The 27368-nt window shown below is 41.1% G+C and overlaps 1 protein-coding gene across 1 annotated transcript; it reads left to right on the top strand.

Moving 5' to 3' along the window:
- Positions 1-1521: 1521 nt before the first annotated feature.
- Positions 1522-26827, top strand: hsd17b4 (hydroxysteroid (17-beta) dehydrogenase 4). Its single transcript, XM_069707731.1, has 25 exons — positions 1522-1654; positions 2235-2288; positions 3260-3367; positions 3634-3693; positions 3804-3825; positions 3977-4023; positions 4324-4408; positions 6805-6992; positions 8568-8659; positions 8859-8883; positions 9038-9166; positions 12795-12907; positions 19211-19323; positions 19533-19656; positions 19873-19924; positions 21040-21111; positions 21850-21953; positions 22089-22154; positions 22530-22599; positions 22772-22878; positions 23522-23608; positions 23700-23789; positions 23967-24105; positions 24862-24989; positions 25810-26827. Exons 1-25 carry the CDS (start codon positions 1603-1605, stop codon positions 25897-25899), a joined length of 2217 nt encoding a protein of 738 aa, XP_069563832.1. The 5' UTR covers positions 1522-1602; the 3' UTR covers positions 25900-26827.
- Positions 26828-27368: the final 541 nt, after the last annotated feature.

Genomic DNA, 27368 nt, shown 5'->3' on the forward strand with positions numbered 1-27368 from the left:
CGAAAAGTGCTGTTGTGCAAAAGTCAGGGTACACCAAAAACTCAAATCTAAAGTGGAAATGTACTTAAAACAACAACAAAACATTACAAGTAAATGTCCTGCATGAAATATCCCACTTAAGTAAAAGAGCATAAGTATTAGCAGCAAAATGTAGTGAAAGTATCAACGTAAAAGTAATAGTGACAATGATGTATAATTGTATGTGGCATCATTAGATTGTTAATATTGAAGCAGCAACATGTAAGCAGCAAATTACTGTTGTAGCTGCTGCAGGCGGTGCTCGTTTGCACTACTTTACATACAGCTTTATATACAGGGACAGCAGATAAATCTGAGAAAAATTAGAACAAAAAGAGGATAAAAGTAAGTTTTGATGCACAAATCTGTTTTCAGACTTTTTCTCTCATCTTTGATTTTTACTTTTCAATTATCATATTGTGTCATTTAAACATTTATTGAAATGAAACCATGTGAAAAGATTATAGGGAAAATCCACTGGTTCAATCTTTAAAAATGCGCTATATTTTTTATTATTATTAAATTAATTAGAATGTGATGTATAGCCAAATTCATTTTGTCAATTAATTATCTGCAGAAAAACTATGATATCCAAATTGCTCCCAGTCATTAGATTAGCTGCACTGCTGCTACTTCAACCAGTCATCAAGTTGAAACCTTTTACAGTTTAAACATATTCAAGTCATATTACCTCTCAGAAGCAACATCAAATAGACTACAGTATTTTAACATAACAGATATTATGACGTATTCGACTAGATTCACACCAGTCATCATGATTATCATATAAGTGAATGTTTCCCTATTTTGTTGGAACACATCAAAATAAATAGGCTACACACATTTTTAATCATCAGAGCCAGACACGTTTTATTGATTCCTGTGGGACAAGGTGGGATAAGATAAGATAAGGCTTTATTAATCTCACAGTGGGGGGGGGGGGGGGATTTTGTCGTCACAGCAGCATAGGAATACAGTTAGAAAAAAAAAGGTAAGCAACCAATAAGAAAAAAAAAATACAAAATACGCATACAATCTAAATAAGATGGGTGTTGGGGGGGAGGGTGGTGTAGGGAGCGGGGGGGGGGGGTAATACAAAATATAGACCAATGTATATATACACACATATAAACTATATACACAAAAATAAATAAATACACCTTGTGGTGAAAAAAAAAGTGTCAGGAGCTATGACGTACAGTGTTGTGGTAGCGCTGTTTCCTGCACTGAGGGTAAACAATATAAATAATAAACAATAAACATATTGGAAAAAAAAAAGAGTGTACAATGCAGTATAAATAAATGGAACATTTGTGCAGCATGAAATATACACCAGAGTATGCTGTACGCATGAAAACATGTGATCAAAGCACGCAGACTACATGTGTAAAAAAAAAAATCAACAGCGGTGCCGTGTTGATACATTCCTGGTTTCTGATTGGTCGCTGCTCAGAACGTCCTCTCGTAATTGCGGAAGTGGAGCTCGCAGGACTTTGCCTCCCCGCTGCGTCCTTAGAAGCAGCTCAGCTACTGTCGCCTCTGTGTCGGTCCTGCTCACAGACAAGACAGTAACATCTCATAGCTATGTCCTTGTTATTCGAGGGAAGAGTAGTGCTTGTGACTGGGGCCGGAGGAGGTAAAAAAATAAAATAAATAATAATCACCGTGAGAGGGTGATCGATTGTGTTGACGCGAAAGTGGCTTTTTGTGACGTTAGCTCTGAATGCTAATCTGCTAGTTGTGGAATATTTGTTGTTAAGTGTGTGAGCAAAGTTATTAAGACAAGCGGGTGCACAAATCTGCTGTTTGTCTGCGTGCACTATCAGTCAATCTCGGTGCCTTGCTGACTCCTACCAACGTCGAAAGGGCTGCAATGTCGTGAAAGTGAACAATTTAGGAAGTGTGTAGAATGAACTATTCAACATGACCTGTGTTCATTTGTCGAGCAAGATGCTCTTTTTCTTTTTTCTTTTGTTTTGCCTTTTCATTTACAGAACACAGGGTGCAAAGTTTAGGTATTGCAATGCCTAATCACACTGGTGGAAGTGTGTGAAAGGTCACATGCCGGGAACACCACAACAGTGCTTGCAGATGGGGGTTGATGGGGGTGTTAAATCCTGATGGGGGTGTTACATCCAGATGGGGGTGTTACATCCAGATGGGGGTGTTAAATCCTGTGTTTCGGCCCTTCACTCTTCTGTTTTGTCTTTCCACAGGCCTTGGCAGAGAATATGCTCTGGCTTTTGCTGAAAGAGGTGCCTCAGTAGTAGGTACATACAAGATATTCACATTAAGCTCCTTATACCTTTTGTTTTTGTTTTTAGAACGAATATAGTGGATCTGCTGATTATGCGTAGCGCAAGCCAAGCAGGTAGAGGGAATTACCTGCTAAAAGTGAGCCCTTGTAACCTCTGATGTAGTTTTTTTTTTGTTTGTTTGCAGTGGAGACACAGTCATGTCACTATTTGTGTTAATATTTGGCTTAACATAAATTCAAATTCTCCCCCAATTTGTTAGTTTAATGTGCATTTTTATGTAATCTTATTAAAATCTTTGTCAGAGGTTCAGTTAATTTGCTGCTGACTCCGCACAAAAGCAGCAGCAGTGGTCTTTATCTGTGTGACATGAGAGCAGGAGTAAAACCTTGCACCAGCATTACACTGCTAAAGATGACTGCTGGTTCAGAGGTGTCCTGGCTTTGATTTAAGCAGAGATGCACAGGTCCAATATTGCAGATTAATTTTAACCCACTAATTTGATTAGGTATCCCCGTGACGTGACCAAACTTCTGCTATCAATTATATTCATTCAGTCGCAGTGGAAACACTCGGAGAGACCCCTGATCTCATGTTAACTGAGAAATATGCACATTAGTTTCACATAGTTAGTTCTACAGATTTCACATGTGGGCGATAAAGATCACTGGTATCAATTACCCTGAATTTAGATACTGGAATTGGTGGAAAAAAAGTTAGATTGAGATATATTGGACTTCAAAATGTCATGAAGAAGTGTGCATTGCAATGAAGGTCACGGTAGTGACGTTACTTTTTCACAGTTGCAGATGTTGGCATAAACATTTGCCCTTCTCAAAATAATAACTTCTGCTGCTGGACTGAGCTGGCACCTAACTCTGACAAGGAATCAGCTTAGCTTCACTCTTCTTTTAACCTAATCACTCGTGGAGAATTGCAGAACTCGCCCCATTTTTGCTAATCTTTTTCTTCTTGTTGCAATAAAGTGAATGACCTTGGGGCAGACACTAAAGGGGGCGGAAAGAGTTCTGCAGCTGCTGATAAGGTGGTGGAGGAGATAAGAGCCAAGGGAGGCAAGGCTGTGGCGAACTATGGTGAGAAGTTTGGAATAGGCCTCTTCTTTTCTCTTCTCTTCTTCCATCTGTTTTATTTACACTTTACTTACCTTGTAGTATTTAACACGTACACGTCACATCCTTTCTATGTAGAAACCTAAATACAACCAGGCACAGTATAGCTGAGAACAATGGACAGACTTTTGGAAACACAGTTATGTGAAATAATTTCAGATTCATCACATCAATTGTAAAACTATCTATAAAAAAATAAAAAAAAGACCTTTTCTGTCGTGTGCATACAGATTCAGTGGAAGATGGAGAAAAAGTGATCCAGACAGCGCTGGATGCATTTGGAAAAATAGGTGTGTGGGAAACCTGTAAATAGTGTATCATTGGATTATTATAATTAAATAATTGTCAATAATGTTATTACTATAATTCATGAAATCTGGTGGTATATCTTTTCTTTCAGATGTTCTTGTAAACAATGCCGGGTAAGTCATTTCACAGCATTAGTCACACTTTGTTTTAGTGCATTTTACCATATTAATAGGAACGTGGGCCACTATTATCATGAAAAAGAACCATAAGTGTTGGCTCACAGTCTGAAAAGACTAAAACCCTTTCTGGCTTTTATTTTCCAAGGATACTTCGTGATCGGTCATTTGCCAGGACGAGTGACATGGATTGGGGTAAATAAATCATCTCTGATCTTTACATTCACGTCACTCTCTTTAGCACATACTGTGTATTGGGTCATCTCATAGCAACTCATTGTTTTCTGTTGTTTGGATCATCACTGTTCTATATGTAGAACAATTTTTGTTTTTTTGCTTGGGTTGAAAGACCTTATGTCGAAAAAACAGACTGTCTGTGTAGGAGTTTAAAAATCTACTGTAAGCTGGATCTGATCCACACTGTTAATGTGAACTAACAGACGAGTGTAATGTTATGTGTTGGTTTTCTGTCCCTCCTCTCTCTCTGCATTTCAGACCTGATTCAAAGAGTTCACTTGAGAGGCTCCTTCTTGGTGACCCGAGCTGCCTGGAACCACATGAAAAACCAAAAGTTTGGCAGGTAAAGAGCGCAGCAGCTTGTAGCAGCTATTGACGTGGGTAAAAAAATATGTGTCATCATCCTATTATGTTGGTAGGATTTTTTTTTAGATTAAACAAAGTTACATTATCCTCAGCAGACAGACCACTGTTGGACTTTAATCAAGGAGATATCAGTATGACGTAAATGGCCGTGTGGTAAGGACTGATTCAGACGTCAGCTAAAGCACCAAAGACATTCAAAAGGGTTTTTAATGCTCCCCACTTTAAGTAGGCTCTTGAGGATATGAATTGGACATAATAAAGCATGTCTGTTGTCACAATATTATAAAAATAGTATTATAACTCAGACTTTAGTTATTTAATAGACTCTATCTTACATAGATACACAAAGTGCTGCAACTTAAGTGTCTTTGCTTGCGTCAGACTGACACAGTTGTCGTTTTCCTGTCTAGCGCCCACGTAGTTTAAATAGCAAATGTATGCAATTGTTGACACAGTACTATCTTGAGTTGAGGCAGTTAGAAAACAATTGTGCGACTGACAAATAAAAACCTGGTTTTAAGTCAGTGGCTCAGTAGTTTACTCTTATTGGATGGCCGCATAATGAAGAGAGTCATATGTGCGCTACATGGATGGGTGCACAACGCCCACTCACTCTGCTTGTTACACACACACAAGGACATGCAGCAGTGCCCAAACATGTAAAAGATAAAAAAAAAAAAAAATTACAATGTGAAAGAATATTTTTGTGAACAGCAATCTGCACACAAGCAGATCTATTTCCTCTGCAGACAAATGTTCTTTCCTACTACTTGGCAAATCTACCGTTAAAATGGCAATCCGCAAAATTGCAAGCACACCTGGCTCGCCAAGGGAACGGGAGACGCTGTAGTTAATTTATTTAATGTTACAAAACATACCATACCTTAATTAAGAGACTAAGTACCACACCTTTGAGACATTCACCTTACATTGTGCTCAGATTATCCACCCTTAAACTGGACATGTCGTGAATGCACTTGGGCCATTTGCTTTATACTGTTTGCTTAATTGCTAGCACCACTAGTTTAATGATGGAGAACTGGAAAAAAAAAATCCACACTGATAAAAGCCCAAGACAGCAAATTTGACATACGTATGTAAATTACCAGAGAGAAAGCAACACGTTAATTTGGTTTTGCAGCATTGTAGGTTCTTCCGTGAACAGTTTAAATACTATTTAAAGATGACTCCACTAGAAGCAGCAGAGATGTCTGTGCAGACTCATTTCATTCTTCAAGTAGTACATCATAAAAAAATTCAAATATCCACTGGTCTGAAGTGGGAGAGTTGAAGGTGCACTCCGAGATTCTTCTCTACTTGAATGAGAGGCAAGAAATCCAGCGGATAATTTATACTGAAGTAGTGACGATGCAGCAGATACAGTTAGTATTGATCTTGTTTTTAAGACGCTATGGATAAATGAAGACATGGCCAACTTAAACACACATCCAGTGCATATTGTGTTGTGTGGTTAACACAAGTTTCAGATTTAGTAGTATGTATAAATGTTTTGCAATGCTCACGGACAATTTTCATTCTTTGTTTGTCACCACGGTCATGAATTTATGCTGCATTCAAAGCCACAGAAGAGAGAAATGAAGAGCAGAAAGGTCCTTGGCCTGACCCTCCCTCTCTCTATATATGGAAGCATGGCGGAACACACAGACATGCTTATCCTCTGTATTAGGTCCCCAATTAAACATTTTATCATGTCATGCTCGGTTAAAAAAAAAAAAAAAAAATCGCTTTTTGTGGTAATGCTGGAGAGTATGAAAGGTTCCCTCAGTAATTCATTTATAGACTTTGGCACATAAAAGTTATTGATTTGAAAAATGTTTGATCATTGCCAGTCCCCTGGTGGTTCCATTGCAGTTTACAGTACGAGTGTGCTGCGATATGGATCACTACTTTCTTATGACCAGCGAGGCGGCATGTTGCAGGTGTCTCCTGCAGTTAATCTAGCATTGATACTTAACCTCATTACATTTACTTCACTATGGTGAACTCTCTGCGTGAGATTCCTAGCAGAATTTTAAGTGGCAGGATGCGTGTTTGCTGTGTGTACTGGATTATATTCCTACATATACCCACCGTACACTCCCAGTTCCTTAATTCAAATGTGTTGTAGATTTACTGTGTGCTATTCTGTATCTGGGATACAGCAGTTGTGAGTGTGTAAATGGGCTAGTGTTACATGACTTGATGCTTTCATATCTTTCATATGCATACTCCTGTGTGTTTATGCATGCATGAAAAGTGTGTACTAATTTGTGAGATTGTGTGTGAGGGCCGTCTGTGTCTTCTATTACTCCATTGCGATGCATGTCACTTTGCATTACCATTGACTTGTTGCCTTGGGTTGTCTGTGGTCAGAATCATTATGACAACTTCAGCCGCAGGCATCTATGGTAACTTTGGCCAGGCCAACTACAGTGCTGCCAAGCTGGGCTTGCTGGGCCTGGCTAACACCTTGGCAATCGAGGGAAGCAAGTACAACATCACCTGCAACACTATTGCTCCTGTTGCCGGGTCACGCCTCACGGAGACTGTCATGCCCCCAGGTAAACAGAGAGATGGATGTAGTCTATATAATGCATGCTGTGGTTTTTCTTTTTGGCATGTGGCTGCACGCACTCACATATGCATGTTTGTCGGATAGGCCAAAATAGGCAAATGGATTTTAACCACAGCTTTTTTCAGAGCACCTGCATAATGTAATGCCCATGTAATGTTGATTTACGAAATTTGAGGCAACAGCACTCCCGTTTGACATGCAAATTTGTCATTTAATATTCAAGAGCTGTGTTTTCTTTGCTGTTCCAACGGCCATGATGAAATCATGCGCCTTGTAAGTGCTTTAAAAGTTTTAATGTATTAGCCCTTTATTTAAACAGTAAGTAGGCTAATGAAACACTTACAGTTACTATGGTAATCATATTTCTTAAGGAGGAAGATAACATTAAACATAACATCAGATACCTACAGTGAACACAGTGAAATGTAGCTCAAACATAGGACACTGTATGTTAAATATTTATATTGGACCAAAAAGTTAATGCTTTTTTGCATTGCTTTCTGCATTTTAAAAGTGCCCATACAGACTTGTTTTTCCAACCCACAAAACCCAGTGTTTGTAAAAGTCTGCACTTCTTGAGCAGATTGTCCGTGCTATGTGACAACAGCTCTGTTGATAGGGGTACTCGGTGACAAACTAAAGGAATGGTTTTGTTGCCCTGGCGTGCTGATCTGCAGTAGCATCTGTCACACTGAGCGGCGCCAACTGTCACAGGATGGCCTCACCTTAGTAAATGACTCGGTTCCATATGCTGGCTTTCACTGACTCAGACTTTTCTAAAAAACAAACAACAAAACTCCTCATGCTGAACACTGGTGAGAGCAGCAAAGCAGAATGGATTGTTTTTTTTTACCACCAGGGTACAGATATTTTCAGCACACATATGGTGCTTAGTGTAAAATCTTTAATGGTCCATAAAGGGAATAATAAGCCAGTGCTATTTTTAATCACTGACTGCATTCCAGCAGGGTTAGGAATCTGTTTCGTAACAAATTACTGGACACCAGCTTTTATGAATATTCATCCAAAATTAATTTTAAACTGACCAGAAATCTGTTCTCATGCATTCAGAAGTTGTTCTGTTTACTGCCTCAGGAACCAGTATCAGCGTAGGTTTTGTGCTATTTGTCCTGCTGAATATTAGTATTAATGCTATTGTGTAATTATAGGACTTCATTTTTTTTAATGTGTAGTTCTTAAAGTTCAGAAAATGGAAGAAAAAAAAGATGAGAGCTAAATTTCCAGCTTTTTCTTTGATGTGCTTATTATCATAGGAAGTGATTACATGACTCTTTTAAAAAAAAAAAAAAAATCTGTAATACAGTATTTAAAATAAAATGCTTGACAAATGTTTGAAGTTCATTTGATAACTCAGACTTTGTGATGCTTGTATTTTGAAATGAAACAACCTAAACAAACACAGCATCACTTTAATAGTATACTAACAACCAAGCACTGACACTGAGGCAGAAGCTCTTCTTTAACACAATTGTAAGGCAGATGCAGTGCAATAAAAAGAGGCTCTAACCTATTTATTCATTTGTTTTGCTTTTCTGTTCAGATCTTGTGGCGTCTCTGAAGCCTGAGTATGTTGCTCCTATGGTTCTCTGGCTCTGTCATGAACAATGCAAAGAAAATGGAGGACTGTTTGAGGTATGCAGAAAAACAAACACATTCTCTCGTTTCTCCTCCATAGGATAAGTGACGCCTCGCTCTCACTTAACTGCCTGTAGCTTTCTGTCATTGTTTTCCTTTATTCTTTGAGAGCAATAACGTACCACTAACGTATCCAGTTTCCATGAAGAGACGATGTCTGTGTGTTTGCTTATCGGTTTGTTTCATCTCCATTCAGGTTGGTGGGGGCTGGATTGGTAAACGTGAGTACCGTGTAATTTCCCTGAGGAAATGTCTGTACATATTTATCACATTCATTCGCCTCTGGTTCAATAGTACTTTTATAAGTGTGATTTTCACCACGCAGTGACCCCTGTGTTTGTGTGTGTGTGTGTGTGCGTGCGTGCGTGTGCGCAGTGCGCTGGGAGCGTTCTCGGGGCCGTGTCATGAGACAAAAGAACCAAGCCATGACCCCTGAGGGCGTCAGGGACGAGTGGGACAGAATCTGTGACTTTACAGACGCCACCAAGCCCACTACGGTACAAGGTCAGTAATGCATTGGGCCAAATACTCACTCATGCACGCGATGACCTACTAAAACAAATGTGCGTAGCCCACATTCACCCTGGAACACTTGTATGAGAACTATGTATTAGGTGTTGTGTTGTAACATTTTCTTGTGGTCATAGGTGTAGTCCTGCTGAAGCCAATCATCTCTCGTGTGTATGTCGTGCAAGAGATCCAACAAAGACACCTGGAATAGTCAATGGTGTTATATTGACATTTAAATTGTATTGATTGGTTTATGGACTTTTGATCCACTACTGTTTACCCTGTTAAAGTTACTGCATTACGTGTTAATAGAAACTCAACACTTGCCGTATGCGTTTCAAATTAAAAGCCCTCTAACATTTCAGTAGACAGAAACCTTTTATTTCCTAACAAGGCTTTTATTGTGAAACATATCCAGGAACCTGTTGTGACTAAAATCAGACAATAACACTTTTTTAGTAATCCGGAAGGACCGTTGAAATTAGCAGGATTCTATTGTTGACGTCATTAAATTAAAGCGATTAAACTCTAGGCTACATTATTGACGATCGTACGTAGACTTGCCTCCACAGTGGTTACACAACCTTAGAAACGAGCCACAACTTAACAGTGCATGGGCCCGTGTGTGTGTGTGTGTGTGTGTGTGTGTGTGTGTGTGTGTGTGTGTGTGCTTGAGCTTGAACGTGAACTTGTCGCAGGTGCTCTCCAAAACAAAAAACACGAAAATCCCCGTTTATAATCTAGAGGTCTTTATGAAAATGAAAACTGCGAAATTATAAGAATTAATTTAATGTGTTTTATCCTGGCTAGTCATTTATTCATTGTGAACATGATTATTTCTCTTTAAAGCTGTTAGCACACAACAGTTGGAGTCCAGATCACACTTTCACACTTGTTTGACTCAGTCTATGTTGAGTCAGAATAATCCAAACTAAAGATTATTCAATGGCTACACAGTTTGTTCTTTAGTAGCCGAACTTAGTTGAAGAAAGATTGGTCTTTCATGTTTAAAAAAAATATTTTAGCAGTGGAAAAGCTTCTTAACAGGACTTCCTTCTTAACACGCTGTGTACAATCACATCATCAGAAGAAGGTCTGTTGAAAAGGGTGGGTTCAACAGGGTACCTGCATGTCTTGACATGTGACAGCGGATTGTACACAGAGAAGACACTGTCAGCACTGTTAGCTACAGTATCTAGGAAGCTCCTCGATTCATTATAGGTGTTCAGCTAACACTTAGATTATAGATAGGTAGTTAAATAAATACACGCATACAAAACACGCAGCACTATAGTACTCGATTAAAAAAAAGAAGAAAAGAAGCCTTAGACTGAAAACTCTCTGCTGTCGGACCAGCAGGTCATGTTGGGTTGTCCTGTATGTCGAGCAGTTTGTGAAACATCCTCCCCTTAACAACCAACTCTTCACCAGCTTGTTCGGTTTCTTTGTGCTACTGGCTCTGATGCTGCTTCAACATATGGCCACGAAGAAAATTGCACTTGCAACAACAGATTGGTAGAAGATATGCAACATGTTGCTGCACACAATAATGGACCGCAGCTTCCTTAAGAAGTCCATTCTGCTCCGTCTCTTCCTGTAAACAGCCTCAGTGTGATATTTCCAGTCTAGTCTGTTGTTAAAGTGAACACCTAAGTATCTGTAGTCCTCCACCACCTCCACCTCTTCTGAAATTGACCTTATAGGACTGTAAAAAATTGCATTTGTATGGGGATAATGACAACTAGTTTAGTGTGGCATTGGCAGGTTTTTATAAGGAGAAAAGGGAAAGTTATTAATTGTTAGTCATTCCGTTGGGACATACTGACAATTAAAGTCGTGCTTAGTTCGTTTGGAGTGGACTTACCTTTGCCATTTTGAATGATAGAAAAGCACGTGGCCATTGTAGCTGTCATGTAGTCACACTGTATGACTGGGCTCTTGTGAGATAATTTTATTGTACTACCAGTTTTTAACCCTTTTACTCTCAGCTCATCTGTAGTTACAGTGAGTTTGGTCACTCAGTGTGAGGAGCAGATGGTGTTAGAGATCAAGCGAAAACGGTGGCGAGACGGAGCCAAGGTGAATTCAATGTAGAGTGTGAACAAAAGGGTGGCAAATGTTGCTCATTATTCCTCTCTGCCTCCTCAAGCCTCTCTGTGCTCTCAGATGTACATTCGAAGTGAGGGCGGCGGTGTTAACATTAACTGAACGGGGGTGGCAGTCCCACAGGGCAGGAGCTGGTCTCATTAGCATGGCTTTGTAGTACCTCCTCATTTGTCTCTTATTACAGAGACTTGTTGCTACTTGTGTTCTGTAACTGCCTGCCGCTGAGTGACGGTAATGAGATGCCCTGGTCTTCCCAGGCTCATTCGGATTCTGCTCCTCGGTCGTCTCGGCTGTCTTCCTTTGCTTGCACTACCTGAATCTGCATGGGTATTCAAATCTTGTGTTACCTCGGTGGATATATTTGCGCTCTATATTTAGACCGTCTTTAGGCAAACTGAAAACACAGTGTGGACTTCCAGTCGTATGTAAACAACTGATGTTAGAATAGAGAACCGGTATTGTTAACGCAGATTGATTTCATATCCTTGATTTTAAAGCTGCTTCTGGACAAGATTGTGTTGGATTAGAATTCATACTGTGTGTTAACATCGCCGTGGAATTTGATTTAGCTTTGCCTGAATCCATTTAACTTTAGATTGCAAATCTGTAAACTCATTCCTGCAGAAGCTAATTTTTAACTATTGTTATCTGGATGATTACTTTTCATAATGAACCCTCTAGGTGACCAAACTGTTTTACCTTCTCTTGGTGTGGTTTCAATATTATAACGATTTAATCTCGACAAGAAAAATTCATTTCAGCTATTATTTTTTCGAACCAGTGAAACTTGATAACTTGCCGTTTAATTACAGCACTTTGTGAACTCTTAAAGGTCAGACAAGTACTTATATAATTAATATAAACTGTATACATTTGACTTTATACAGTCAATTCCCGCAAGAAGAGAGAATTGACATTTAAGGAATTATGTTTCTACAAAATATGAAGCCAACGACAGCAGCTGGCTCATTTTAGGTTATACAAATCAAAGCGGAAATTGATTTGCAGATCAAACAAAGATGTTAAGTATTCATCTAACTGTCCACAAACATTACATTATTTTAGCTTTTTTTTTTTTTTTTTTTTTTTTTAAGGAATATTGTTTCCTTATCTGTTGCAATTTTTTTTTAAATTCCAGCCAATCATAAGAGCTGATTATAGTTTCTACTCCTGCTGCACTTACTGCAAAATGAGAGTGCACTGTTGTCTAAGATTACAAATAAACTCTCCACCTATTGTTGAGGAAAAACGTTGGCTAGTTGAGAATTAACAGGATCAACACAATACAAACCTGGGTTAGTTTAACGATGCATGAAGGATGGTTGCCCAGATACAGCCAGCAATCTAGAAGATTGTTCACAGAAATAGAAACTATTTGTATCATCTTCTGTATGTAATTATCTCTATATTTCTTCAGGGTCTGTAGTTTCAGAGGTTCCTGGGTGTAATGGGTGACACTGAATTATTTGTATCTGTCACCTCATCTTTTGTGTTTTGGTGTCTTTCTTTTGCACAGCGTCTCTGCAGTCTGTTATCGAAGTGATGTCTCAAGTGGAGTCGGAGGGAGAAGTCGGCGCGAATCCAACAGTGGCTGAAGCCTCTTTGGCGTCAGGATCAGGGATCAATCCTGTGAGTAGAGGCGGCCACTGCTGATTCTTTTTGTCTTTGACGGTAATATAAATGATTTGTACTGATTTTGGAAAGTTTGCATCAATCATTGACTTTAAATTCCTCAAATTCCTGCTCTCTTTCCTCACATTTGCAGTCTACAATGTCACCGTAAAATAAGGCCTATTAAGAAAATTCATAACTGTTGTTTCTTGCTGTATGCGGCGATGTCAGAAAATGATTAGAAAATGCTGATTGTAGTGACACGAAGAAGCTATAATTAATTCTAAAGAGCATCAAGGTGTTTTAAGAGCTATTCAACCAGCTGTGGAAGAGGAAGTAGGAAAGTATTTGAGTCTATCATTTAAATAATGTGTTATGAAATGACTAATGTGTATGGGAACTGAAAAATAAGCTAACACTTAAAATGTAAAAAAAAACAACCACCAAGCGGTAATCCTAGTTCTTTCTCTTTCGTTATGTTCTGGCCTCTGCGGCTCTTACCTTTATTTTTACCGCTTTTACGTGACGTCCATCACAGTTTTCTCCATCTCATTTGCTTATACTCTATCATTCTTCCTGCTGAGACTGTAGTAGTGTCTGTAACGGTTGGTTGATAATGACTTTTGAAAGCGCGGAGCTGTAAACTCTCAGACTGTTTCAAACACGGCAACTCATGACTCTTTAATGCCACCACACTGTATTTAGTCAGGGAAGATAATAACCTTCTCAGCAAAGCTCCCACAACATATACATAAGTGCTTTGATGTCTCCTGTAAATACGAAATGGTGACGCACCAGAGTGCCGACTCAGATTAGCTTTTAAAATGCGATGTACAAAAGATGTCGGAGCACAACAGTGCAGTGACAACACCCTGGGTAGGTGCTCCTTCACTTCACTCTGTTCCCTATCCCGAGTCACAGAAAACGAACTAGTTACAGCTCACATATGGCTGAGCTGCTTAAATAAATCATTGAGCCACAAGTAGAATTACATCAATTAAAATAGTTATCCACACAAACAGCCACCATCTCATAGTCTCTTCAGCTACTTGGATGTAGCAGTTCGACTGCATTAACAGGTATGTGTAATACAGATGACTAAACCTCCTTCTTCCTGTTTCTAAATGTCTCAACTGTTTAGAAACAGTTATGCTGAATTGTGTTGTTATTGTATTATAAATTGAATGGCTTCTTAAGCATCTGAATCATCACAACTTAAACAATGAAAATGTATTCAGGAAGAATGTTTTCTTCAGTGGAGCGAGGAGATTGCTGGAATATGCATCAGTTAGGTTATCAGTATCAGGCAATAATTGCATAAAAATATTACTCATTACTGGACTGATATCAAAATCATACACAGTGGGGGCGTCTTATTGGCTTAGTGCAGTGGTTCTCAACTGGTCTTGCCTCAGGACTCACATTTTTCCTCATTTTCTTCATTGTGTTGCAGTCAAAATATTTGAAAATTTTGAGCAAAAAAAAAAAAAAATACTGCAGTAATACACAATGCTTTCATGCATCATGAATGTTGAAAACATGAAATAAACAAAAAAGGGCAACTAGGTCTAAAACCCCCAAAAACTAGAAAGGCAGATTTACACGTACATCTTAACGTACATCCTGCAACCGAAATCTGGTCACGACCCACTGGTTGAGAGCTGCTGGGTTTATGGTTATAATTTACGATATATATAAAATTGTTGCCACACCATCCGTAAAAAGGCAAAAAGACACCCAGAATTTCTAACAAAGACACAATAAATGTAGAAAGACTGTTCACCAAACAAAACAAAAGGCACAAATTACATGTAACATCGGACAATTCAGATGTAAAAAGTAGAAAAACTATAAATTATACATAACCGAAAGTGTTGTACAAAAAGTGGAAGTACGATGCAGGAGAATTTGTTTTAATATCTATATGCATAACACGTTATTGTGTATTTAGGTCATGATTGTTCTATTTTCTGTTTGAAATCCGAACATTAATAATACTCCCTGGTAAACTTTACAGTCAGTAAATTAGTGGACATTTTGTATCTTAGTCTTAAGGTCTGTGTACGCCTGTAGCCAAGTTTAACTTTTTAAAATGGTGTATGACTCACTTTTGATAAAATTGTCCTCTTGTACATCCTGTCAGACCTTAACAGCTCTCCCTAGCCTGGTTCAATAAAACCAAGGCTCAGGACCTAAAATGTTGAACGGTGTACGCTCACACTCTGGTATCAGTGTGTGTGTGTGTGTGTGTGTGTGTGTGTGTGTGTGTGTGTGTGTGTGTGTGTGTGTGTGTGTGTGTGTGTGTGTGTGTGTGTGTGTGTGTGTGTGTGTGTGTGTTTTTGTTACGTCATTGGGACCTTTCTGGTATGAACATGGAACTTGTCTGGACGGACAGTCCTCATGGGGACAAAGGCCGGTTCCTTATGAGGCAAAATGTGAAATCTGAAGTCCTGGTTAAAGTTGAGGTTTTGCTGTCCACAAGGAATGGAAGTCAGTGTGATGTCCTGACAAGGATAGCTGTGCAAACCTGTGTGTTTGCGTTACACAAATACAGACACACTCTTATTAGTTCTCAGTCGTTGTCATGGTACATGATGGATGTATTGCTGATGTAATGCTACGCTGTACTGCTGCTGTCTTTGCATTAATTTCAGGTCACACATCTCTCTAACCGCACAACGGTCTAATCGTCCTAAATATTGATGTTCATTATATTTATGTATTTGAAGCAAACATAAGAAGTCTATAATGGTTCTTTCTCGAGGCATTAATTCAACTGTATTACAATTACAGAGACTGTAATTTGTGGTGGAGTTGAACGGTGTGACTTTATACAGAGCTATTTGTTGGTTTGTAAGTGGGTTGGACAAAATATCAGAAACACCTGTCTTTATAATGCAGTTAATTGGTGCCACAAACTGTCTCCAAAGTTGAATCAACACCTCAAAAACAGTCACTGAAAACAAAACGGTAGAACATGAAAGGCAGCTGAGTCTGTAACTAAACCATAGTCTTAATGCAATAATGTACAAGTCAGGAAACTGCAATGTTGCTAACAGGTTTTGTATTATTTAGATATCAGATCAAGTTGCTTTTAATGTCACGCCAACATATTTGGCTACATGGGATAACAAGACTTCACTGTATGTCAAATATCACGAAGCCAACAGAACGGAAACGTTTTAACAACTGATATAGTCGATCAACAGAAAGTGCTCTGTTTAACTATTTTTTATAATTGAGTAACCATGATATTGTGATCACCATTCTGTCATTTCATAGGAAAAGCAATTAATCAATAAATCTTGAAAATATTGGCTATTCAAATAATAATTATTTGAAGCCTTAAGTTTAAGTAACTAAGTTGTACAGGGACTAAAAGAAGAAGGAAAGAACAAAACGTTTTCACTCATTTTTGGGGCATTTTACCTTTTGATTAGATGAACTGCAGTTTAGAGCAGACAGGAAATGAAGGAGAGGAGAGAGGCGACGTGATTATGTGGTCAACATTAAACAACCAGACCACCGGGATGACCCAAAAAAACAGAACTCGCTGTTGCCTCAAGTCTAATCCTGATCTTGATTAAGGGATATATCCTGAAATCCTCAGTACGGTGATGTTGGAATGGTTCTTAACGCAATATTTCCCACATCTGCATTGAAATGCAGTTTTAATTAAAAAAAAAACGGACCTCCGGAGGCTTTATGATGATTTTGGACCAGACGAGAGGTGGCGTGATGCAGAGGGTGAATCACACCATGCTGCCAAAGCCATATTGTTTGGAACAGTAGCTCAGAGTTGTGGTTCATATGAGAAATGAGCAACTGCAGGACTTTATGACTGTAATGTTGCCACAGACGTGTGTTCATAGTGCACTTTTAGAGGATTTTTAATAGATAATGAATTAATGAATTATTTAATGTTGTAATACAAATTGACATAAAGGAGCAAGCTGAACTGGTGGCTCCTCTCCTCTTCTTCTGCTCCATTTGACTTCACAGTGTGGAACCAATATGTGTCTTGTCTCTTTAGCAGCACAGGGGGATTTCATTCTCTTGAGTTAAAACTCAATGGGAATGTGTTTCTACTATTTTTAGATTACAGTCTAGTAAATAAATCAATAATAGATACATGTTGGATTCATTACGTCTTGAGCAGACTTCAGTTCCTGGGGGTGAGACGTGACATTTTATGGAGCCTCCAAAGTCCACACACTCAGGATATTATAGTTTAGTTTTATAGCCATCTTGTGCACATCAGATTTCATCTTTCAGAACTGCGGGGAGCTCCGCCGAACCAACACCGTCATGCTGGCAAAATAAACAGGAACATTTTGTTTAATGAGAGTTCAATTTACTTTTGAAAATTTTGCAGGAATGAAGTATGTAACCCAGTGTTGATGAACTTTTTTTTTTAAAGCTTATTTAGGGTTTAGTTTCTAAACGGTTTCTGATTTCTGGAGAGAGCTTGAAGAAAATGAATGAAAAATCCATTACAGGAAATTATAGATTTTAGAGGAGGTTAAAAAAAACCAAGTATTTGGAGAGTCCTGACTACGGCCCTGCAGAACAAGTTTACATAACGCCTACCCATGTCATATGTGTATATATACACAAGACCAAAAGAAAAAAGATCAAAGACAGAGGAACATAAATATTGTATAAATTGTTGAAATGCGTGTTAAAGATTAAGATGTTCTTTCTTTTATGATTAGTTTTGCTGGTGCACGTTTCTCATGTTTCCACAGGAGCTTTGATGGAAAATGAATAATTGATTTGAGTCTTGACTCAGAAAGCTCTGCTGTATGACCTCAGGCTGTGATTAATGAGGGTTTAAAACATTTTACGGTTCAGCTAAGGGCTCCACCTGCCTGAGCTTTAAAAGGCATCGGGGACTTTGGATCATTAACACTTGATTACTGGCATTGTTCTGCGCAGCCCTTTTTTTTCTGGTTGCTCGGGAGCAGAAGCGCGAGCACAAATCGAACAGCGCTCGGCGTCCGGCCTCCCTGCGCTGGCCACCCGTCAAGATCAGGATCCGTTTTAAAATTGTGCTGAGTGCTCACTGAGCTCTGCCCGGTCCGACCCGGGAGGACATTCCTGAACTGCTGATTCCTCTTAACTCTGTGAGATCTCACAGGTCCTTAAACTAATGACTACTGATGATCACAGGTTCAATTCAATCTGACGAGAAGCTTCTCAGATCTTCTGATACAGTCTTCTGAAGATGCACTTATAGCATTTTGCAAGTTGTTTGACTCAGTTTATTTTCCTACCTGTATCTTTTATTTGCTTTGATTAAGGCTGCCTGTTCCGTCTTACACTCTTCTAAAAATTGGGAAAGAACAGGGTCAAAAAGTCGGTCTTAAAGCAGTAGTCAGGTGCCAACATGAACCACGGAACCACCTTTTTCTCGCTCATTTTCATATTGCATGTTCAACTTTTTAATGCACTTTTATTGTAAGTAGTGTGTGACAACATCTACTGCCCGTTTTGTTTAGTTACATTTCTACAAACTGAGTGGAAATCCTCTTCAGTAAGGACAATTTCATGGGAGAATTCCCTCTTTGTGTTTCCCTGCACTGGAGGATAGTGATAAAAAAAAAAAAAAAAAGAGGAATTTCATACTAGAAGGACTTTGGAAGATTAGTTTTTTTTTCCAAACTGGATGGCTGCAGCCTCCTATTATCTTCAGATGGTAAATGGTCTGCACTTATATGCTTTATCACCTTAGCGGTCTCAAAGCGTTTTACCGTCGGCCTCCCTGCGCTTAAATCAACTTTTAAATACATCTTTGCAAGGAACAAAGTCTATTTGTAGATTTGTTGCAGACACCTGAAGCGCATTAGGACGAGGTATTTTAATAAGCCAGCATCAACAGAGGGAATGACACTTGAAGCTGTAATCAATTTAGAGCTGCTCTTTAAATATTCTTACTGCTCCCCTGCGTGTTCTTTAATGCTTTTACTTCTTTTAGCATCCTATAAAAGACATATAACTATTTAGAAAGTTGCTCTATAAATAAAGAATTGCCTTAGTGTCTCAGGTCCAACTATACTGTGTCTCACCATTTGTATTCAAGAGGATCTGTGGAGCTGAACTACCATAATATGATCTTTAGTGCTTTTCTGCAAACCCTGAAAACTGCACATTCATTTTCTTGGTTTAAATCACAGGATCACTTTTCTGCCTCTCCTCTCCTCTCCTCTCCTCTCCTCTCCTCTCCTCTCCTCTCCTCTCCTCTCCTCTCCTCTCCTCTCCTCTCCTCTCCTCTCCTCTCCTCTCCTCTCCTCTCCCTCTCCCCTCCTCCTCTCCTCTCAGATGAAGGCAGTGGGACAAAAACTACCACCAACCACGTTCAGCTTCACCCATACTCAGTGCATCCTCTATGCATTGGGGGTCGGCATGTCCACCAAGGACCCGGATCATCTCAGGTGTGTTACTGCCCAAAAGGCTCGAAGAGTTAATATTCACTGTTTAAATCATTACTTTAACCTCGGACCGGCACGCAGGAAAAAAAACAACACTGGGATCTACCCTGGCTGGTACACACGCCTGTGCGGCCATCTGTGCTGTTGGTTTGCGTTCGTCTTTATCCGTAAACTACAGCAGTGTGCTTTTTCACACGTCCATTGGAATGCAGGTTCCTGTATGAGGGCCATCCTGACTTCGGCTGCCTCCCCACCTTCGGGGTCATCCTCTCCCAGGCAGCCATGATGGACGGAGGCCTGAGCTCCATCCCTGAACTCAGCATAGATTTTACACAGGTTAGAAAACACACACACACACACACACACAACAATGTCTGTATCATGTGCAAGTGTGTTTGACTTTGCTGCTTGTGCATATGCTCGTGCATATTTGTATCCATATGGTTTATTTCACACATGAAGAAACTAGCAGGACACTCATTACTCGTGCTAATGAGCTGTTAAGACTTTGGTGTGAAGATGCATCCCAGCTGTTGTAATGTTTTGTGTCAGGTGTTGCACGGAGAGCAGTATCTGGAGCTCTACAAACCGCTGCCAACCTCAGGTATTTCCACTCTGCCTTTGAACTACGGTATATACAGATTAGTATTACTCACTGGAAGAATTTGTTGTCATTACTGTAGATTTTACACAAGTGCAATAAAGCTATTTTATGAGCGTAGCTGAGTTTTTTTTTTTTAACCTAAATTACAATATAAAACATGTCAAATACTGTAAATGGGATCAATCTGAGTTTAATAGCTAATTTAGACTTGACACTAGATCTTTACTGGCCCATTTTTATGATGCATTTACTGTAAGAATCTGAACTCTGAGCCAATTTACCTCCTAAGCCATGATGTATTTTGAACTGTATGATTATATTTTCAATAATGCCGTGTCTGTACCATAGAAATGGATACGCACGGCTCAGTCTGAACTCAGTCATGTGTCGCCATTACATTCCAGTCACAGAGCCTTTGTTTTTGTTTTCCTCAAAGATAAATCCCTGACAATCGATCAGAAGCCCAGGCGGGCGTTTAACAACGCTCGCCGCTGCTTGGGGAGAGATTTCCAAGAGTCCAGTAACCATCTATAAATCGTCTGCTCCATTGGGACAACAACAAAAAAAAATTGTGACTCTGTTTTTTTTTACATTTCTGTTAGAAAAATTCCTCGGAGGCTGCGTTCAAAATCAAACACATCGGACATTTATTCTCAAATACATGCACACTCAAAGAAGGATGTCCAGCATTGCTCAGCGTCTCTCCTCCGTAGGGCAGCTTTTTTTTATACAGTGTGACAAACAGTTGACATCCACCCCCATTCCCTTTGCATCCGAGTTCAGTTGTAGGTCACAAGATAAGGACATATGGGCGTCGTATAATTAGATGTCGTAAAAGACGTCGTAAAAGACATACCGGGAACTTCCTAAACCACAGGCAAGGAAAATAAAAACTTATCTTATTTTCCTTCCATCAATTTCAAACGAAGATGCTCGCCGGCTGCTGGGGATTGCGAAAAGATCTCAGAACTGCTCCAATTGTTGGTAAATGACGGTCGGGGATGCTTTGCGACTTGAATGTAATGTCACGTAGTCCACCGTTAGATCGGTAATCATCAGCACTGGCAGGATTTAGAGTAAAAAAAAAAATTAAAAAAAAAAAAATCCATTTCCAGGCACAGTCACCTCCGAGGCCACCGTAGCAGACGTGTTGGACAAAGGCTCCGGAGCCGTCATCCTCTTGGATGGTGAGTTTCTTCGCCCTTCAGGCTGCGCAACCTTTAGTGTATTTATTCCACGTTCATTTGTTTTCATCCCTTTAACGTGTCTTTTCTGGAAAGTTGCCTTTCAGGCTGAATTAATACAAGTCGATTTACAGCCTGTGTCTGCAGGGACTGAAATAATGGACTGAGAGAACAGCTCATACTTTTGTTTGACAATTGCGTAGAGATGGATGATATTAGGGGGCCTCTGATCTGTAATTAATCCAAGTTCAAATAAATAACGTGGGACCTGAGGTTCCCCCCGAGCTCTCACAGAGGGGAATTCTATGAAATGTCTTTTTCCACGCACTAAACCAGGAGGCTGCTGTTAAACTCTTAAGTTATTGCGAGTTAAAACGGTGTGTCCTTGAGTCTTTCTAAATACTTTGTAAAAAAAACAAAACAAAAAAAACAAAACCCATTTCATATTAAAATAAATGCAAAATAATTAATTAAATTAAGCTTCGCTCTGCTTCAGCTTGTCAGAACAGAACATTAATATGGTGCTGACACAGTACTTATTATCCAAAAATGTAATTGATAATATTATACCAGTGACAAGGGCTACTCCGATGCATGAGGTGTATATTTAGGTCTTTTTTTTTTGTTTGTTTTGTTTTTTTGCTTACAACACAATATTATTAAACCGTGGCATCGCTTTTACCTCCAGTGGAGAATTATTTCCTCTGCCGCTGAAAACGGTGACATTTGTGCTCCTTTCAGTGAACACCTACAGCGGCGCTGAGCTGGTGTGCTACAACCAGTTTTCAATATTTGTGGTCGGAGCCGGAGGCTTCGGAGGGAAGAGAAGCTCCGACAAAGCCAAAGTATGTTTTCGAGTTGCTTTTTTTTTTTTTTTTTGACAAAACAAAGACAAAAATAAGACATCGTTCTTAAACGTTGCCTCACATTGGATTTTGTTTCCCCCCCCCCCTCTCTGATTTGTGTCGTGCTTCCTCCAGGCTGCCGTGCCTCCTCCTAAACGCGCCCCAGATGCCGTGATGATTGATTCGACCACAAGAGACCAAGTGAGCGCGCCCGTGTGGGTTTGTGGTGCAGAATTATTTTGCACCTCTGAAATAATCATAAAGTTTTACACAAAAATGTGAAGAAGTGTCGAATAAGGTTTTCACACTGAAGAACGCTGACTGCATGATGCAGCAAAAAAAAAAAAAAAATTATAAAAGAAAGAAGGGGTGTGGGAGAGGGAAACCAACCTGAATCCCTTAAGCATTTTAAACGTCTGCGACTGTATCACTTCAAAGACATTCTTATTTTAGTTTGTCTTCTTCTATTGCCTTCATGATAATTTAATTTCATCCCACATCTGCGTACGAAGAGTTCGGGGGTTTATGAATTAGATATATAGATCTAAACAAGGTCTGTCTGCCCTGCGGTCACAGGCTGCCTTGTACCGTCTGAGTGGAGACTGGAACCCTCTCCATATCGACCCCAGCTTCGCCGCCATGGGAGGTGAGCGTCCGTCCCGTCCGTCGGAGCTCGACGGGTGTCAAAATGCTATTTTTTTTTTTGGGGCAGGACTCCCCCATCTTTCCCCGGGATTTTTTTTTTTTTTTTTTTTTTTTTTTAGGTCAAATGATGTTTTGATTTCATTTCTTCTTGAACGTGTAACCTATCCGGTCAGGTTTCAAGGCTCCCATCCTGCACGGCCTGTGCTCGTTCGGCTTCGCGGCGAGACACGTCCTCGGGCAGTTCGCCGACAACGACCCCTCCAGGTTCAAGGCCATCAAGGTGAGCGTTACCGGTGATGTAAACTCCTGGTTGGTTTTTTTGTTTTTTTTCAAAGTAATTGGGCCTCATGCAAGAAACCACCAGAGTGATTTTAGGAGAATTTGTTGCGTTCATCGTTTCTTTTTTTTTTAATGACAATTACTGACAAAAAGAAGTCCGTACTTGTTGTTCAAGTTGAACACAGATCACCAACGGGGAAAGAAAAACAAAACAAAAAAAGCATTTTGTTTGGCCGCAAGTTATTATGACTTAATCTGAGTGAATCTGAAGTTAAATTTGTTTTTGTCAAAAAAAAAAAAAAAAAAATCCCCTCCAATGAAAGAAAGCGTTTCTCTCGAATCGTTTTTCAATTTTGGATCGCCTCGGAGTCGAAATGCGAGTTGCTTTTCGGGTTAACGTCGTCGTCTTTTGCACCAAACCCTGCAACATCTGACAATCTCCGGTCAGATCAAATTTTAATGATCCGAGCGCACCGGTCTAAAGCTCGTGGCTCAAGTGCATTTTAGGGAAGATTCGAGGGAGCGCCAAAGCCAGGCTCGCGGTTCAAAAGGGTCGTACTCGGCTCGGAATCCAAATTCTGTCTGAATTGCGGCAGGAATGCTTTGAACAGCGGACGGGCCGTCTTCCTGTCCCTCTCGCTCAGGTTCGCTTCGTGAAGCCGGTGATGCCGGGCCAGTCGCTGCGGACCGAGATGTGGAGAGAAGGGAACCGAGTTCACGTCCAGTGCAAAGTGAGTGTCGAGCGCTCTCTCTCCCCTCTCTCTCCCCCTCCCCGAACGTTTTCTTCGTTTTTCTGACCAGCGCTGGTTCTCTTTCGCGCAGGTGAAGGAGACGGACGCCGTCGTGCTGGCCGGCGCCTACGTGGATTTACACGGCGCGTCGTCGGGAGCTCCTCCAGAACATCTCACTCGGGTACGTCAACGTGAAACGGCTCCTTTCGGCCGACCGGCGCTCCCTTCGTTCCCTTTCGTCGGATTCTCCCTTTTTCCCCCCTTTTGAGTCCTGCGGGTCGTCGAGACGGAAGTAGACCAGCGGTATTTTGTTGTTGTTGTTGTTGTTGTTGTCGTCATTTCTCACACCTCCGTGCAGGCGGCAGGCCTTCAGAGCGAGCCGGTGTTTGCGGAGATCGGCCGTCGTATCAAAGACTCGGGCTCCGAGTTGGTGAAGAAGGTGAACGCCGTGTTCGGCTGGGAGATCACCAAAGACGGCAAGAACGCCGCGCAGTGGAGTGAGTGGACCGAGAATGCCGCGCGAACACGATGGACGCATCATTACGGCACTGGGTTTTTTTTGTTGTTTTTTTTTTTTGCAGGAAGGCAGCTTTAAAAAAAAAAATTAAAAAAAAAATACAAAACGGTTAGATAATAAAAGACGACCGTGAATGTTGCTGAGCGTGCGATAGAAAACACGATTGGCGTGGCGATGAAAGCCGGGAAAGCTGCGGCGGCAAGAGCGCGGAAGAGATGAGGAGATGAGGAGATGAGGAGATGAGGAGATGAGGAGATGAGGAGCCGAGGAGATGAGGAGCCGAGGAGATGAGGAGATGAGGAGATGAGGAGCCGAGAGGCAGTTTGGTCGTGAGAATTAAGGGCGTTGATGATGTGCGGAATATTTTAGTTTCCATACCTGTTTGCGCGTAACTGTTGGAAACGGGCGGTGAGGTTGTCCAAGTTTTCCCGCAGAGGATGGAACTCAAAACGTCCCGTGTGATTGGTCGTAATTAGAACTAATTAATTAATTAATTAATTAATTAACCTATTACGTAATTAATACGTAATTAGAACGTATCCGACGGAGCAGGTTGGTTGCTCTCTCCCTTACGTTTACGGCGACGTGAGCGACTCTCGAGAGTTTCTGCGATGGATTTCCAGCCCCTCCGACCTCCCGTCGTCGCCGCGGCAGCAAACCGCCGCCCTGTCAAGCGTTCACGGTTTCCCTCCATCTTCTCTCCCCCCCACCCCCCACCCTCTCCCCTCTCCCCCAGCCATTGATCTGAAGAACGGCGGCGGCTCCCTGCACCAAGGGCCTCCCGGCGGAAAGGCGGACGTGACCTTCACCGTGTCAGACCAAGACTTCATGGAGGTGGTGCAGGGGAAACTCAACCCTCAGAAGGTGAGACGAGCAGTCAGTCGCCGTCGACCTCCGGCGCCGCGGCCCGTTTCCACGAAGAAGGCCGATTACTTTTCTGCGCAGCGAACGACCTCGTTTATTTTTCTGCATGTTTATTTATTTTATTTTTTTATCCGCTCAGACGGAGGCTAAAATGACGTTTAGTACGGCGGCCACCGCGTACGTTTGAATTCAAGCGAAAAGCGCCTCTTGAGGAGCCCTTCGGTCGGTCGGCAGTGATTTCCTCCTCGATCGTGTGATGTCGGATTTAAAAGAAGAAAAAAAAAAAGAAGAAGCAAAATGGAAGCGGTGATCTGTCAAGGGCTCGTTTCAGAAGGCGCTCGACAAGCGGAGTCGATTGATTGCTACCCCCGCGCCGCGTCCGCAGCGTCTCGCCCGTCACCGGGAGCGACCGTCGGCGCGCGGGATTGATATGCTTCCCGGAGCGCTCGGTATCGATCCGAGGCCCGCGCGTTACCCCTCTTTTACAAAAAAAAAAAAAAGAGCGTCGGCGGGGGGGGGGGGGGGGGGGGATGGGGCGCTGCAGATGCTTCGGGGCGGGGGTGTGTGTGTGGGGGGGGGGTCTTTTCCCGTCTCGGAGACGATGAAAGGAGCAGCTGGAGAAAGATTAGTCGCAGGAGTTGAAAAGGACAGCTGTCGTCCAGGGGGGGGGGGTCATCACGAACCCCCCCTACCCCTCCCCCTTTACTTTTTTAAAATGAGTAACGGCCAACCGGCTACCAAACGGAGAAGACTTCGAGCTTCACCGGAGGGAGGGGGGGGTGGCAGAAAAGACTCAAGTGTGTCTTTGCTGTTTTGCCAGGCGTTCTTCTCTGGGAAGCTGAAGGTGAGAGGGAACATCATGCTGAGTCAGAAGCTGGAGGTCATCCTGAAGGACTACGCCAAGCTGTGAGCTCCTCGCCCAACCGATCGGACGACTCCGGGAACTAACCGACCCGTCGAGCTCTCGCCGTCCGTCCACTTAACACGCTTCGCCTCCGCGGGGGGAAAGGATGAAACAAATTCCCCCGTAAAATACTTCGGAATAACCCTCTCGCGTAAATAAAACTTCTACTGTCGTTGGAGGATTCCACAAACGCTACAATAAAGATTAAAAAAAAAAAAAAAAAAAATCTGTCATTGCAACACGTGCATAGATTCATAAAAGTTTTGTAACATCTTCAGCCGCCGGGTAAACAATAGTCCGGTGCTGCAGGTTGGTTTATTGGGTCCAAAGATCCAAATAGGAAATGAACTATGCGTTTTCATCGGTTCAATTCGATGAGATATCATGTGTTCAAACGTGTGCCTACCACAGTTAACCTGGATGAAGTTAAACCAGTTATAATGTAAGCCAGGTTTTAATCTGAGCCCGCCTCCAGTCAAGGATTCTGTTATTTAAAACAGTTAAAAGCTTTTTTTTTTCCCTGTTTGATACTTTAATCCCGTCCGCTACGGTTGTTCAATATTTCCCATAATGTATCAAACGGGTGTTTTGTAACGTGAATGTTCTTCGAGATCCAATCGTCTCAACAGAGCCGTTGTCTTGTTGACATTTAAGGTGTATCGATTGACTCACGTCGAGTCAAAAGCGTCGATTCGATCCGCTACCCAGTTTGCCCGTGATGAGTTTCCACAACAACTTCCTGTATCCATTTCAAATGAAAAGCCCACTAGGCTTTTATGACTTTTATTGTGAAACTTTAGCAGGAACCTGACTGACATCGGCTTAAAACTAGTTTTCAGTAATCCAGAACAACCTTTGAAAGTAGCACGATTCTATTGCTGACTTTTTTGTTTGTTTGTTGTTGTTTATTATTAATTAAAGCGATTAAACTACCTACATTATGACCTTATTGTCCGTAAACTTGCCTCCACAGCGGTTACGCAACCTTCAAAACGAGCCACGATCGAATGGCGCCATCGAGCGGGTCAGCACTGCCCCGACTGACTTTGGCCCATCATGTCGTTGTTTGAATATTTCCGTGAAAGAGAAAACACTTGACAATGTTCAATGACGACAAAATTTACAACAAAAAAACCCCGGCTCGTGTTGCATAATTCTTTTATTATATCAGTAAATGTTCTGTATATAATACAATGATTTACACAATATTTTCTTTATAAAATTAGAATTATCTGATTAAATTCACATTTGTAAGATTGAAAAGTTGAATGTGAGGATTTGTGTCTGGAGTTTGTTTCGTTTGACTCGTTGAGCTCCAACCTGGAACGCCGCCGCGGTGAAAGCTCGTCTGTTTTGGGGTGCGAGTCTTTAAAAGGAAAATAAGCAGTATTTTATAAAAAAAAAACCCAAAAAAACAACCACCTTATTTTATTCTCCAGTGTCTGCGGGGAGTACACAAGAAATGTTTCCAACCA

This window comes from Brachyistius frenatus, unplaced genomic scaffold (assembly GCF_029030835.1).
Source record: "Brachyistius frenatus isolate BFR_SWC_R1_liver_20210118 unplaced genomic scaffold, ASM2903083v1 Contig_72, whole genome shotgun sequence".
Lineage (NCBI taxonomy): Eukaryota > Metazoa > Chordata > Actinopteri > Embiotocidae > Brachyistius > Brachyistius frenatus.